At 43.1% G+C, this 15,644-nt stretch overlaps 1 protein-coding gene across 1 annotated transcript in view; it reads right to left on the bottom strand.

The window, feature by feature from the left end:
* Window positions 1–2,283: 2,283 nt before the first annotated feature.
* Window positions 2,284–15,644, bottom strand: part of PRICKLE2 (prickle planar cell polarity protein 2) — a 337,241-nt gene continuing 323,880 nt past the window's right edge. The window contains 1 exon segment of the mRNA XM_082664750.1: window positions 2,284–3,187. Coding sequence (XP_082520876.1) covers window positions 2,313–3,187 — 875 coding nt within the window. The 3' untranslated portion in view covers window positions 2,284–2,312.

Below are 15,644 nucleotides of genomic sequence, written 5' to 3' on the forward strand. Positions count from 1 at the left end.
AAGCCTCATCTGGGAAATGTAAGAGGTACTCTAAAAAGGAAAGAGAAAGCAACGTTCACTGGGAGAATTTCTTTCCTTGGATTCCAGGCCACAGAGGACAGACATTATTTTCAGTTATTTACTAAGTTAAATGATCTACTTTTTTCTCTCTCTTCTTTTTCCAAAATGCCTTTCTATTCTCATCCATCCAGCAACTTAGAACTCCAAATTGGACTCGCCCCATTTCTACCAGAAACCTGCCACGCTGGTAGCGTGGCGGTGTACATTATTTCTTAATCAGTTTGCCAAGCAGTTTACAAACTCACTATACAAACGTAATAGAGTTAATTCTCCAGAGGCTTGGGTAATTAATGAAGCATTTAGATATGAAGAAAGCATGCGGAAAACAGCCACAACCAACATTTGCATTGCTTTTTCAAAACATCAGTGACAATGACAAATGTCTTATTAATACCTGAAAAGCAAATTATTTTAATACATCCTGAATGGAGTGCCACTTCCACATCCTTTACAGCCTTCCTTCCCCCAGACCCATTTGGGATGGTGTCTAAAAAGCCACTTTTCACATTCTCCCCATAAAAAAGTACTAGAAAATATTAACTACTATACTGAAGAGAGACCACGCTCGCCTCACCATGGCAGATGGCCACTGAGATACACTGTGTACTACATCGACAGTACACCTCACTAAAGGTGGGTCCTCCGATGGATTATTTCAACTGCTACAATCCACGAAGGGGACGAGGAGAATGGAAGTAAAAGCAAGCGCTTCACTTTTAACTGAAGCAAGGTAGGAGGTTTTATTTTACTATAAACAACACAACCGTTAATGTCTTCTTTAAGCAAACTCACTTTTGAGCCCATCTTCTATCTGACTGACGGTCCCCAAAGTTCAAAATGGAAACCCCCCTTTCAGCAACATCTGTTTTTCAAAACCATAACACGGAAATCTCCTGAGCAGCTCAATCTTTCTGGGTAACCCAGATACTCTGGTTACGGAGCGCATTAAACTGGGTTTTTTTTTTTTCCCCACAAGCACTGGGGGCTATTCGAGGTGGTTGTCAAGTCTCCTCTACTTCATTTCCAGAAGTTCTTCTTTGCTCTGACCTTCCTTCATATTCCCCTTCAGTCTCTACCCTTGACCTGTTCCTTCTCCACGTATGACCTACGACCTAGAACACACCATCACTCCCAGAGTCCCTCGGAACCTTTCTGGACCGAAATTCCCAAAGCTGAAGTTCATTTGCGCTGAGGACAACCGGTTGTCAGGCTAAGGCAGCTGTCTGCCTTGGTAAAGGAAAGCGGATAATACGATCCAGGAAACGAGCACCAGGAAATAATGCCACATTCAAAACAATGTCATGCTGACATCACACAAACCGCACCACTCACAGACACTTTATGTTCCCCAAGGGATAGCTCAGTGGTAAGCAACTTCAGTGTTCCCAGCAGGGATGGCGCTTCTCACGGAACCTGACTGACACTGGTTGGTTTTTCTAATTGGCAAAAGTTACGCCGGCAATTATAAATAAAAAAAAAAGTTACTATCACTTTGTAGAGAAGAGATTCTACTGAGGCTGGGAGCGGACTTAAGGATGGCTCCTCAAGATAGATGGAGCATCAAATGCTTTGGGTGTAATAGGTAATTTTTGTTTTTCAGCCACAAAAAGCCAAATTGAATAAACTCCTTTGAAAAAGGTCTCACTGACATGTAACAAATTTGTATAGAAAAAAGAAAAGAAAAAAAAAAAAGTGGTCCTGGACCACCTTGGAGTACTACTCAAAGACAATGCTGGACGTGCATGCAAGGCTCCACTGAGTCCTACGATATAGAAATTCCTTTGATATTACAAAATACAAAAATATTTTATCAGAACTCTCATTTACATCGCATTTACAATGGACATGTAAATAACTTAGTCTTGGGTCCTGGCTAATAAACAAATTACGTACTGGAAAAAGGGTCCTAAAAGGGAGAGAACCAGAGAGGCTATAATATATAAGCGAGCGGGAAACAATTTTGCCATCTTGCCAGTGGCAGCTCAACACAGACGGACGGGAAGGAGGTGACCAATCCTGGTCTCCGTAGAGTCTATAGCGTTTCCAAAGTGAAATGTGCAAATAATATTCAACATGCCAAGAACTGTGACTACCTATCGAGTCAGTCGGTGACCTTGCCGCCATCAACAGAGAGCTCTTCTCATCTCTCCCTGGAACCACCAAAGCAAAGAGCTTTAAAATTTAAAACAGTGCAAGTTTCTGAATTTACATTCTTACCTCCCATCTTCCCCTATCCCCTGACCCCCATCGGATTAAGAAATGATACAGTTTTTGCTCTTTTGTCTTTTCCTGCTGTGCAACTGTCCCCTGCCACCTAGCGTGGAAGACTTGGGGAGGCCGTACGAGCTGTATTTGTGCAGTAACTCATCACTCGTGACGTATCGCAGGTGGGCGGGCTGGGGGATGGGTTCTCCTAGGAAATAGCCCTCGTTGTCAGACTCCGAGGACGAAGAGCAGGTGGAACACCAATCGTACTCAGTGAAGTAGGGTCCCCATCGCTCCCCAAAGGCATTCTGCAGAGCCAGGTCCGATACAGTCCGGGGGCACCGGCCGTACAGGTCCCTCCGGGACCCCTGGCCCAGGCTCTCCTGGAAGCTCCGCTGGCGCATGAACTGATCATAATCCTCCCTGGCTCTCAGGGGGGGCCTTTCTTTTAACTGAGAGATGGCCTCGCGCTCGCTGGCCAGGTGGAGGGCGTTGTCTGAGCGAGAGCGTCGGGATCGCCGGGAGCGGTGAGGTCGGAAGCGGCGGTTGTCTTCGCGGGAAGTGGCTCTCCGCCGCGTGCGCTCGCTCATGGGCTGGATCCTCACACCCTCCGGCCCCGGCAGCTTGCTGCCCGCCATCCCCCCATCGAAATCAAAGCTCTGATGCATCCTTCCGTGGGCCTGCAGGTCTCTGTACCTGATGGGGTTGCCGAGAGGGTGGAGGTTTCCCTCCATCTCCTGGTACTGCTGGGCGGAGAGCAGGCTGCGAACGGACTCGGCGCTGCGGAACTGCATGGACGAGTTCAGCGTGCCCATGTTGCTCAGCTTCTCGGACACGTTCATCCCAGAGTCTTTGCTGAGATCGGGCATGGAAAACCGGGAGAGGTGCTCCTGGCGCTTGGCACCACCATCTGCGGAGAGGCCTGGGGGAGAGAGAGGAAAGGTTCACAGAGGTTAATACAAACGTGCAGCCATGGGAGTCCCGTCGCTGTGGGTCATCTGAACCGTTATCTATCCAGGGTCGCTGCATACGGTTGCACAGTTGCACACTGCACACAGGCTCGCTCAGAAAGTATGCAGGAGGGCTCTCCCCATTCCATAGCGGGCCAGTGTCCACTTAGAGGGGACACCTGGTTAAAATGCATCCACGAGATGTTTTTTTAATAGTCATGAATTCCTCCAAAGGTTCATCAAAATTACTTAAGAGCCCATCATGTATCTTATAAGTGATGTTTCTTCTGTTCAGAAATTCACTTTAAAAAGTGCTCAATCACCTCGCTGGTTCTAATGATGACTATAAGCTCCACAGGAGAGATATTCTGGACAAAGAACCTTTAAGCTATAGAGGCCGGGCCACGCCCAAGCAGTTCCTAGCAACACTGAGCCTAGAGTCTAGTCCCATAATACTGGACCAGTTCACTTCCGTGTTTACCTCCAGCAATTTCCTGCTCTGCCTGCTGTCCCTGGGCCTCTATCCCAGATGTCTCGAAAACTAAGTGGCTCCCTGGGTGTAGACAGAGGGATATTTACTCTCTCAGGGTGTTTAGTAAATGACTGTTTCAGGGTTCCAAATGGGCCCCTAGCAGTCAGAAGATGTGAGTGGGACTCCGGGGGGCATTCCTCCTTCTCCTGGGGAGACACTTTTTAAAACAAAGCAGTGACCCAAATGCTCTCTAACAGCAGGAGCCCCTAGCAATGATCCTGCATTCCCTACATGCTGTCACTGCCATCACTGAGATGAAAACCATGTTGAAGGGAGCAGGAGATTCTTGACTTCAGAAACTTCCATTCTGCCCATCTTAAAGCAGCACTCGCTAGAACAGCAGTTTAAGAATGGACCAGGTAGCAAAATCTCAGCATTTCCCACTCATTATCGATGGAAAAGATGAGCAGCTTTGCCATTTCTGGTCACAGACAACATGTCTTTGGATTGCACTGGCCCATTAGAACCCCTGCCACCGATTACCCCACCTAACGGGGCCAACAACTTTGGCTCCCCTCACAAAACTGTTATGAGCACTTTGAAACACTACTTGGCAATACCCACTAAAGCTAAATATACATATATATGTGTGTGTATGTGTATATATATCTATGTGTGTGTATATATACATACATGAATTATGAACAAAGTTGCTTTGAATACCTGTGTTCACTTTTTTGGTGGACTTAATGTACTCATTTCTGTTGGGTATATAGCCAGAGTGGAGATCCTGTGTCCTTCTTTTTATTTATTTATGTATGTACATATGTATGTTATTTTTAAAATTGTAATACAGTTGATTTACAATGATTCAGGTGTGCAGCAAAGTGATTCAGTTTATATATATATATATATATATATATATATACAGATATAAATTCTTTCTATATATACACATTGTATATAAATTCTTTCCACATATATATAAATATATATATAAATTTTCTTTTTCAGATTATTTTCCAGTATAGGTCACTACAAGATATTGAATATAATTCCCTGTGCTATACAATAGTCCTTGTTGTTCTTTTCTGTGACTTTCCATTGCCACTCTTGGTTATATACCCAACCGAAAACAGTTTATGGATCCAAAAAATGTAAAACGGTATTCAGAGAAGCTTTCTTTATAACAGTCCAGAACTAAAAACAATTCAAACGTCAATTAACAGGAGGAAGGATAAATAAGTTGTGGTATTTTCTAGCATTCCCATTAAAAGGAATCAGGCAGGACTTTTTGGAGAAATGGCTAATTCCAGGATAGGAGGAGGGAAGGTAAAAGATGAGCCTGGAACACCTTGTTATGCCAAAAAGTGAGGAAGTGTTAAAAATAAAAAACGAAGGGAGGCTTGCGAGAACACCAGAATCACAGCTAGCAGCTGGACAATCATCGACAGGAAGACACTGGAACTCACCAAAAGAGATACCCCACGTGCGAAGACAAAGGAGAAGCCACAATGAGATGGTAGGAGGGGCGCAATCACAGTAAAATAAAATCCTATAACTGCTGGGAGGGTGACTCACAGACTGGAGAACACTTACACCACAGAAGTGCACCCACTGGAGTGAAGGTTCTGAGCCCCACGTCAGGCTTCCCAACCTGGGGGTCTGGCAACGGGAGGAGGAATTCCTAGAGAATCAGACTTTGAAGGCTAGTGGGATTTGATTGCAGGACTTCGACAGGACCGGGGAAAACAGAGACTCCACTCTTGGAGGGCATACACAAAGTAGTGTGCGCATCGGGACCCAGGGGAGACTGAACCAGACCTACCTGCTAGTGTTGGAGGGTCTCCTGCAGAGGCAGAGGCTGACTGTGGCTCACGGTGGGGACAAGAACACGGGCAGCAAAAGTTCTAGGAATTACTCCTCGGCATAAGCCCTCCCAGAGTCCGCCATTAGCCCCACCAAAGAGCCCAGGTAGGCTCCAGTGTTGGGTTGCCTCAGGCCAAGCAACCAACAGGGAGGGCACCCAGCCCCACCCATCAGCAGTCAAACGGATTAAAGTTTTACTGAGCTCTGCCCACCAGAGCAACAGCCAGCTCTACCAACCACCAGTGCCTCCCATCAGGAAACTTGCCTCTTGGATAGCCTCATCCACCAGAGGGCAGACAGCAGAAGCAAGAAGAACTACAATCCAGCAGCCTGTGGAACAAAAACCACATTCACAGAAAGATAGACAAGATGAAAAGGCAGAGGTCTATGTACCAGATGAAGGAACAAGATAAAACCCCAGAAAAACAACTAAATGAAGTGCAGATAGGCAAACTTCCAGAAAAAGAATTCAGGATAATGGTAGTGAAGATGATCCAGGACCTTGGAAAAAGAATCGAGGCAAAGATCGAGAAGATGCAAGAAATGTTTAACAAAGACCTAGAAGAATTAAAGAACAAACAGGGGCTTCCCTCGTGGCACAGTGGTTGAGAGTCCGCCTGCTGATGCAGGGGACGCGGGTTCGTGCCCCGGTCTGGGAAGATCCCACATGCTGCGGAGCGCCTGGGCCCGTGAGCCATGGCCGCTGAGCCTGCGCGTCCGGAGCCTGTGCTCCGCAACGGGAGAGGCCACAACGGTGAGGGGCCCGTGTACCGCAAAAAAACCAAAAAAACAAAAAAAATTGTTTAAAAAAAAAGAACAAACAGAGATGAACAATACAATAACTGAAATGAAAAATACACTAGAAGGAATCAATAGCACAATAACTGAGGCAGAAGAACGGATAAGTGACCTGGAAGACAAAATGGTGAAATTCACTGCTGCGGAACAGAATAAAGAAAAAAGAATGAAAAGAAATGAAGACAGCCTAAGAGACCTCTGGGACAACATTAAATGCAACAACATTCGCATTATAAGGGTCCCAGAAGGAGAAGAGAGAGAGAAAGGACCAGAGAAAGAATTTGAAGATATTATAATCAAAAACTTCCCTGGGCTTCCCTGGTGGTGCAGTGGTTGAGAGTCCACTTGCTGATGCAGGGGACACGGGTTCGTGCCCCAGTCCAGGAAGATCCCACATGCCGCCGAGCGGCTGGGCCCGAGAGCCACGGACACTGAGTCTGCACGACTGGAGCTTGTGCTCCGCAGTGGGAGAGGCCACAACAGTGAGAGGGCTGCGTACCGCAAAAAAAGAAAAAAAAAACAAACTTCCCTAACATGGGAAAGGAAATAGCCACCCAAGTCTAGGAAGCGCAGAGAGTTCCATACAGGATAAACCCAAGGACAAATATGCCAAGACACATAGTAATCAAACTGGCAAAAATTAAAGACAAAGAAAAATTATTGAAAGCAGCAAGCGAAGAACGACAAATAACATACAAGGGAACTCCCACAGGGTTAACAGCTGATTTCTCAGCAGAAACTCTACAAGCCAGAAGGGAGTGGCATGATATACTTAAAGTGATGAAAGGGAAGAACCTACAACCAAGATTACTCTAGCCAGCAAGGATCTCACTCAGATTCGATGGAGAAATCAAAAGCTTTACAGACAAGCAAAAGCTGAGAGAATTCAGCACCACCAAACCACCTCTACAACAAATGCTAAAGGAACTTCTCTAAGTGGGAAACACAAGAGAAGAAAAGGACCTACAAAAACAAACCCAAAACATCAAGAAAATGGTCAAAGGAACATACACATCGATAATTACCTTAAATGTGAATGGATTAAATGCTCCAACCAAAAGACACAGGCTTGCTGAATGCATACAAAAACAAGACCCATATATATGCTGTCTACAAGAGACCCACTTCAGACCTAGGGACACATATAGACTGAAAGTGAGGGGATGGAAAAGGATATTCCATGAAAATGGAAACCAAAAGAAAGCTGGAGTAGCAATAACTCATATCAGAAAAAAATAGACTTTAAAATAAGAATGTTACAAGAGACAAGGAAGGACACTACATAATGATCAAGGGATCAATCCAAGAAAAAGATATAACAATTATAAATATATATGCACCCAACGTAGGAGCACCTCAATACATAAGGCAACTGCTAACAGCTATAAAAGAGGAAATCGACAATAACACAATAATAGTGGGGGACTTTAACACCTCACTTACACCAATGGACAGATCATCCAAAATGAAAATAAATAAGGTAACACAAGCTTTAAATGACACAACAGACCAGATAGATTTAACTGATATTTATAGGACATTCCACCCAAAAACAGCAGATTACACTTTCTTCTCAAGTGCGCACGGAACATTCTCCAGGATAGATCACATCTTGGGTCACAAATCAATCCTCAGTAAATTTAAGAAAATTGAAATCATATCAAGCATCTTTTCTGACCACAACGTTATGAGATTAGAAATGAATTACATGGGAAAAAATGTAAAAAACACAAACACATGGAGGCTAAACAATATGTTACTAAATAACCAAGAAATCAAAAAATACCTAGAGTCAAATGAGAATGAAAACACGACGATCCAAAACCTATGGGATGCAGCAAAAGCAGTTCTAAGAGGGAAGTTTATAGCTATAGAAGCCTACATCAAGAAATAAGAAAAATCTCAAATGAACAATCTAACCTTACACCTAAAGGAACTAGAGAAAGAAGAACAAACAAAACCCAAAGTTAGCAGAAGGAAAGAAATCGTAAAGATCAGAGCAGAAATAAATGAAAGAGAAACAAAGAAAACAATAGCAAAGATCAATAAAACTAAAAGCTGGTTCTTTGACAAGATAAACAAAAGTGATAAACCATTAGCCAGACTCATCAAGAAAAAGAGGGAGAGGACTCAAATCAACAAAATTAGAAATGAAAAAGGAGAAGTTACAACAGACACCGCAGAAATACAAAGCATTCTAAGAGACTACTATAAACGACTCTATGCCAATAAAATGGACAACCTGGAAGAAATGAACAAATTCCTAGAAAGGTATAACCTTCCAAGACTGAACCAGGAAGAAAGAGAAAGATATGAACCGACCAATCACAAGTAATGAAATTGAAACTGTGATTAAAAATCTTCCAACAAACAAAAGTCCAGGACCAGATGGCTTCACAGGTGAATTCTATCAAACATTTAGAGAAGAGCTAACATCCATCCTTCTCAAACTCTTCTAAAAACTGCGGAGGAAGGAGCACTCCCAAACTCATTCTATGAGGCCACCATCACCCTGATACCAAAACCAGACAAAGATACTACAAAAAGAGAAAATTTTTACAGACCAATATCACTGATGAATATAGACGCAAAAATCCTCAACAAAATACTGGCAAACAGAATCCAACAACACATTAAAAGGATCATACACCACGATCAAGTGGGATTTATCCCAGGGATGCAAGGATTCTTCAATATATGCAAATCAATCAATGTGCTACACTGTATTAACAAACTGAAGAATGAAACCCATAAGATCATCTCAATAGATGCAGAAAAAGCTTCCGACAAAATTCAGCACCCGTTTATGAGAAAAACTCTCCAGAAACTGGGCACAGAGGGAACCTACCTCAACATAATAAAGGCCATATATGACAAACCCACAGCAAACATCATTCTCAATAGTGAAAAACTGAAAGCATTTGCTCTAAGATCAGGAATGAGACAAGGATGCCCACTCTCACCACTATTATTCAACATAGTTTTGGAAGTCCTAGCCACGGCAATCAGAGAAGAAAAATAAATAAAAGGAATACGAATTGGAAAAGAAGAAGTAAAACTGTTTGCAGTTGACATGATACTATACATAGAGAACCCTGAAGATGCCACCAGAAAACTACTAGAGCTAATCAATGAATTGTGTAAAGTTGCAGGATACAAAATTAATGCACAGAAATCTCTTTCATTCCTATATACAAATGATGAAAAATCTGAAAGAGAAATGAAGGAAACACTCCCATTTAGCACTGCAACAAAAAGAATAAAATACCTAGGAATAAACCTACCTAGGAAGACAAAAGATCTGTATGAAGAAAACTCTAAGACACTGATGAAAGAAATTAAAGATGATACCAACAGATGGAGAGATGTACCATGTTCTTGGATTGGAAGAATCAATATTGTGAAAATGACTCTACTACCCAAAGCAATCTACAGATTCAACACAATCCCTATCAAATTACCAATGGCATTTTTTACGGAACTAGAACAAAAAATCTTAAAATGTGTATAGAGACACAAAAGACCCCGAATAGCCAAAGTAGTCTTGAAGGAAAAAAAAAGGAGCTGGAGGAATCAGACTCCCTGACTTCAGACTATACTACAAAGCTACAGTAATCAAGACAATATGGTACTGGCACAAAAACAGAAACATGGATCAGTGGAACAAGATAGAAAGCCCAGAGATAAACCCATGCACCTATGCTCAACTAATCTATGACAAAGGAGGCAAGAATATACAATGGAGAAAAGACAGCCTCTTCAATAAGTGGTGCTGGGAAAACTGGACTGCTACATGTAAAAGAATGAAATTAGAACACTTCCTAACACCATACACAAAAATAAACTCAAAATGGACTCGAGACCTAAATGTAAGACCAGACACTATAAAACTCTTAGAGGAAAACATAGGAAGAACACTTTTTTTTTTTCTCTCGGTACGCAGGTCTCTCACTGTTGTGGCCTCTCCCGCTGCGGAGCACAGGCTCCGGACGCGCAGGCTCAGCGGCCATGGCTCACGGGCCCAGCCGGAGTGGCACATGGGATCCTCCCAGACTGGGGCACGAACCCGTATCCCCTACATCGGCAGGCGGACTCTCAACCACTGTGCCACCAGGGAAGCCCGGAAGAACACTTTTTGACATAAATCACGGCAAGATCTTTTTTGATCCACCTCCTAGAGTAATGGAAATGAAAGCAAAAATAAACAAATGGGACCTAATGAAACTTCAAAGCTTTTGCTCAGCAAAGGAAACCATAAACAAGACAAAAAGACAACCCTCAGAGTGGGAGAAAATATTTGCAAACGAATCAACGGACAAAGGATTAATCTCCAATCTCCAAAATATACAAACAGCTCATGCAGCTCAATATTAAAGAAACAAACAACCCAATCCAAAAATGGGCAGAAGACCTAAATAGACATTTCTCCAAAGAAGACATACAGATGGCCAAGAAGCACATGAAAAGCTGCTCAACATCACTAATTATTAGAGAAATGCAAATCAAAACTACAATGAGGTTCACCTCACACCAGTTAGAATGGGCATCATCAGAAAATCTACAAACAACAAATTCTGGAGAGGGTGTGGAGAAAAGGGAACCCTCTTGCACTGTTGGTGGGAATGTAAATTGATACAGACACCATGGAGAACAGTATGGAGGTGCCTTAAAAAACCAAAAATAGAATTACCATATGATCCAGCAATCCCACTACTGGGCATATACTCAGAGAAAACCATAGTTCAAAAAGACACATGCACCCGTGTTCACTGCAGCACTCTTTACCATAACCAGGTCATGGAAGCAACCTAAATGCCCATCGACAGACAAATGGATAAAGAAGATGTGGTACATATATACAATGGAATATTACTCAGTCATAAAAAGGAACGATATTGGGTCATTTTTTGAGACGTGGATGGATCTAGAGACTATCATACACCGTGAAGTAAGTCAGAAAGAGACTAACAAAAATTGAATATTAATGCATATATGTGGAACCTAGAAAAATGGTTCAGATGAACCGGTTTGCAGGGCAGAAATTGAGATACAGATGTAGAGAACAAACGTATGGACACCAAGCGGGGAAAGCTGCAGGGGGGTGGTGGTGGGGGTGGTGTGATGAATTGGGCAATTGGGATTGACATGTATACACTGATGTGTATAAAATGGATGACTAATCAGAATTTGCTGTATAAAAAAATAAATAAAATAAAATACAACAACAACAAAAAGATGTTAAAAAAATAAATAAATAAATGCCCCTGGTAACCATTAAAAAAAAACACACAGAAAACAAAAATGAAGGGGGGTTCGTTTTCAGAATACAGGACCCAACTTCAAAGGGATCCCACCAGCCAAAGCTGAGCGATTCGAGCATTCAGACAGTACTGATTTATAAACCACTGAGCAAACCAGAATTCATGACTCCATACTGATAACAGACAAAAATACCAGCAAATAAATGGGGGAGAAGCGTGGGCCCTTGTACGTAACAGGCTGGAGTGTGCGTGCAGGAGGAGTGCTGGATTTGGAAGATCATCGTTTTGTAACCACTGTAGGTAAAGACTGGCTCATGCAAGACACGAAATATGCTAAATTTAGGGGGTAAAATTTGACTGGGGAGCAGGATATCTGCATGGTGTTGTTAAGTGGTTCCCCACATATCGCTTATTATCTCTAAGAGAAAATTTAGTAACTATACAGTGGAATAATCAGACAACACTCTGACCACCTCCATCACGGACGAGGTGCCACTGACACCATGTCCCTCCAGATGGGATTCCCTAAGCAGGACACACTACCACCTACGGAGTCTTTCAGTCAAAAACACATACCCTGAATGGATTCAGGAGGAAAGACCAGACGAACCCCAAATGAGGAATATTCTACTAAGAAGAAAAGGGATTGTATTTTTAAAAAGAAATTCAGTATCATAAAAGACAAAGACTGAGTGAATGTTCTAGACTAAAGGATATTAAGGAACCACAGCAACTATATACAATACCTGATCCTGGACTGGAACCTGCACTGTAATGAAAATAAATGCTACAAAGGATAAATTTTCCTCAAATGCAAAAATTGGGACATGGGCTAACTCATAAATGTATTATGCTAAATATACTGTGGTTAACTGATAATTAGGATAATGTCAGAGAAGATCCTTATTCTTGGGAAATACACACGGAAGTATATGGTAGTAAATGGCCAAGATGGATGCAACTGGCTCTCAAATGGTTCAGAAATACACTGCGCGCACGTGTGTGTGTGTGTGTGTGTGTGTGTGTGTGTGTGTACACAAGAGAGGGCAAATGATAAACCAAACGGGTAAAATGTTAACAATAGGTGAATCTAGGTAAATACTTTATGGGTATTGTTTTTTCCATTTTTGCAACTTTTCAATAAGTTTGAATTTATTTCCAAATAAAAAGTTTCTTAAAAATTGTAGTATAGTTATGTGATGCAAAGGTTTTCAATTCCAGGGGAAATTACTGGGGGTAGGGGATGCTACTAGTGTCTAGTGTGTAGAGACCAGAGAGATGCTGCTAAACACACTATAATGCACAGGACAGTCCCCACAACAAAGAATTATCCAGCCCCAAATGTCAATAATACCCCAGTTGAGAAACCATGCTATACTGGAATACTACACAACGAGAATGAATAACTACATGGACAGCATGGATGAATCTCATAGAAAACGCTGAGAGACACAAAAGAGTACAGGCAGTACGATTCCATTTACGTGAAGTTCAAGAACAGGCTAAGGCTGTCTGTGGTGACAGAGGTCAGAAGAGTGGGAGGGGCACAGGGAAATGTCCAGGGCGCAGGAAATGTTCTCTACCTAGAGCTGGGTGATGATTATAAAAGGATGCACATGTAAAAATGCCTTGAGGTGCAGTTTAAATATTTGTTTGCTTTACCTTATGTAGGTTATAACTCAATAAAACGGTGTAAAAATAATGCAGTGTTCTCGTTAAAGAGCTCAATTTAAACGTTGGATATGTCTACAAAGAAACTATTCTGCCCAACATCATACTTTCCAGTCACTTCTTTTTTTTAAATTTCATTACTGGGATAACTGGCAGGGTAAGAGGAGTGGAGTTCTCTGACTCCTGCTTTCCGAGCTGCTTATCTGTGACATACACATCATAAAAGCTGATTTACAACAGCTAATCACTTCCAGAACCTCCCCAAGCTGAAGGCGGAGCGGAGAGGATAGCAACACAAGATGATCAATGACTAGCCTGGGCAGATAAACTCTAGTAAGGAAGGAAAAAAAATCCTTCAAAAATCACACAGAGAAACAAAAGCTACATGGGTGGGAGCGATGATCTCTGCGGGGCTTTTGGAATTAGGGTCGGGGTAAATAATCTAGCAAATACTATACATTCCCAAACATGCTGTTTTCCTGAACCCGTCTTTTATAAGCCCCAAAGTCATGCATTTCTGAGAATGTCCTGTGTGTGAATACATTCATATTCAATGAGGAAGTAAACGTGAGGAAGGAGAGCTTCCACTCTGCTGGGAGGTGATGATGCCCTATTGAACTGTACTTCTGCCTCCTGGGAAATCTCAGGATACCCTTCAGCATCTCCAATCCCCACAAAAGAGAAGTCCTCTGGCAAGAACTAGAGAGCCCTGTTGCTCAAGCTCAGAGTCCACTATCAGTTTTACTTAAACGTAAGCTGGGAGATGTGCGGGTAGGATTGGAAAGGCCACCGGCTCACTCCAGACAGGAGAAATGTGTATGTTCTCATTTATTAACTCAGAGTCCCCTTCAGGGGCTTCTTACACGCAGGCCATGCACAAAATGGCCAGTTGCCCAGAGATGAGCGATAATTGTGTGCCTGCCTCTAAACAGAGCGGCTCTGTGGTTAATTTCACTACTGGTCAAATCCAGAAACCTTATGCAGATGTCAAAGTCTCTCCAAGATGGTGGACTAAATGCTCCTCCCTGGCTGACTCTGCTTTAGTCGCGCTTACACACACCAGCAAGCTCATATCAGCCCCTTATGGAAAACTCTCCCCTTTGCGTGGCTGCCTTCTTTGGATCACTAAGGACCTCATGTAAATACCACCTCTTCCATGGTGCCTGCCCTGATTGTTCTTTCTCAAGGAGCAAAGTTGTCCCCCACCCCCAAACAGTCACTCTGTAGCACCTGACCCTTGTTTAAAGACCCCACTCTGACTTATTTTCTTAAATTTAAGTTGGTAGCCAAATGGATGCCCTCTGGGAGCAGGGATCTTGCCCCCCCTGTTTACCACACTGGAACTAGCAGTGCTGGGCATCCTGCTGGGGGAGTTAAGGTAAATGAATCCTCACGCTGCCCACAGCTAGGAAAACGCAACCACCCTCTGACCTGGAGCAGGCCAGGACTTAAAAGATTACCCGATTGTAATCTGGATGAGTGGCATGCCAATCATCAGGAACCAAAAAACCCACGGTCACACGAATCAATCTCATTGTCTCTGGCCGTTCATTACACGGCCCACCATCTGGGGCTTCTCCAATATTAGAGGAACGTGTGGTTTATAGTTGGCCCCTCAAACTGCAAAAATATTTTGTCTTATTGATCACACTGCTGGAGATCTGTTTAAATGAGCAGCTTCCATGTCCCCAAGATGGACCTATACTATCCCAGCTCACATCTCACCCTGAGAAACTCTCCTTCCCTCTCTAACTCACTCTGAGCAGAACTGAAAGGTGACTTGGGGCGACTTCGGAACCTCTTGAGATGCGTGTGTAAAATGGGCCTAACAACAGTACCTGAGTTCAAAAGCTTTAGTGATGATTGGGTGAGAAAATACATACCTTTCGTTTTTATTTCATTTATTTTTTTGGCCATGCTGCGCGGCATGTAGGATCTTAGTTCCCTGACCAGGGACTGAACCTGTGCCCCCTGCAGTGGAAGCACAGAGTTTTAACCACTGGAGCGCCAGGGAAGTCCCACCTTACGTCTTGAAGCCTCATCACAACTACCGTAAATCTGGGTAGTTTTGATTTCCTCTCCATCTCCTTGGCGAGCCTATAAGCTCCAAGAGGGCAGGAGCTGGCTCCTGCTGGCTAGCCCCGATCTCAGTAGCTGGTATTCGATGCATGGGAAGAAAGTAAGCAAGGCCTAGGAGTCCCCAGTGAAAGAGCGCATGCTCCAAGAAATTTACACACAGCCAACTGTAAAGACAAACAAATACTTGCTGAAGGCGTGATTGTATGAAGGAACGAACCCGAGACGAGCCACACAGGACCAGACACATCATGATGTTCACCGAAGATGAGCCACTAAAAT

The sequence above is a fragment of the Grampus griseus genome, assembly GCF_964374135.1.
Source record: "Grampus griseus genome assembly, chromosome: 10".
In the NCBI taxonomy this organism is placed as follows: Eukaryota; Metazoa; Chordata; class Mammalia; order Artiodactyla; family Delphinidae; genus Grampus; species Grampus griseus.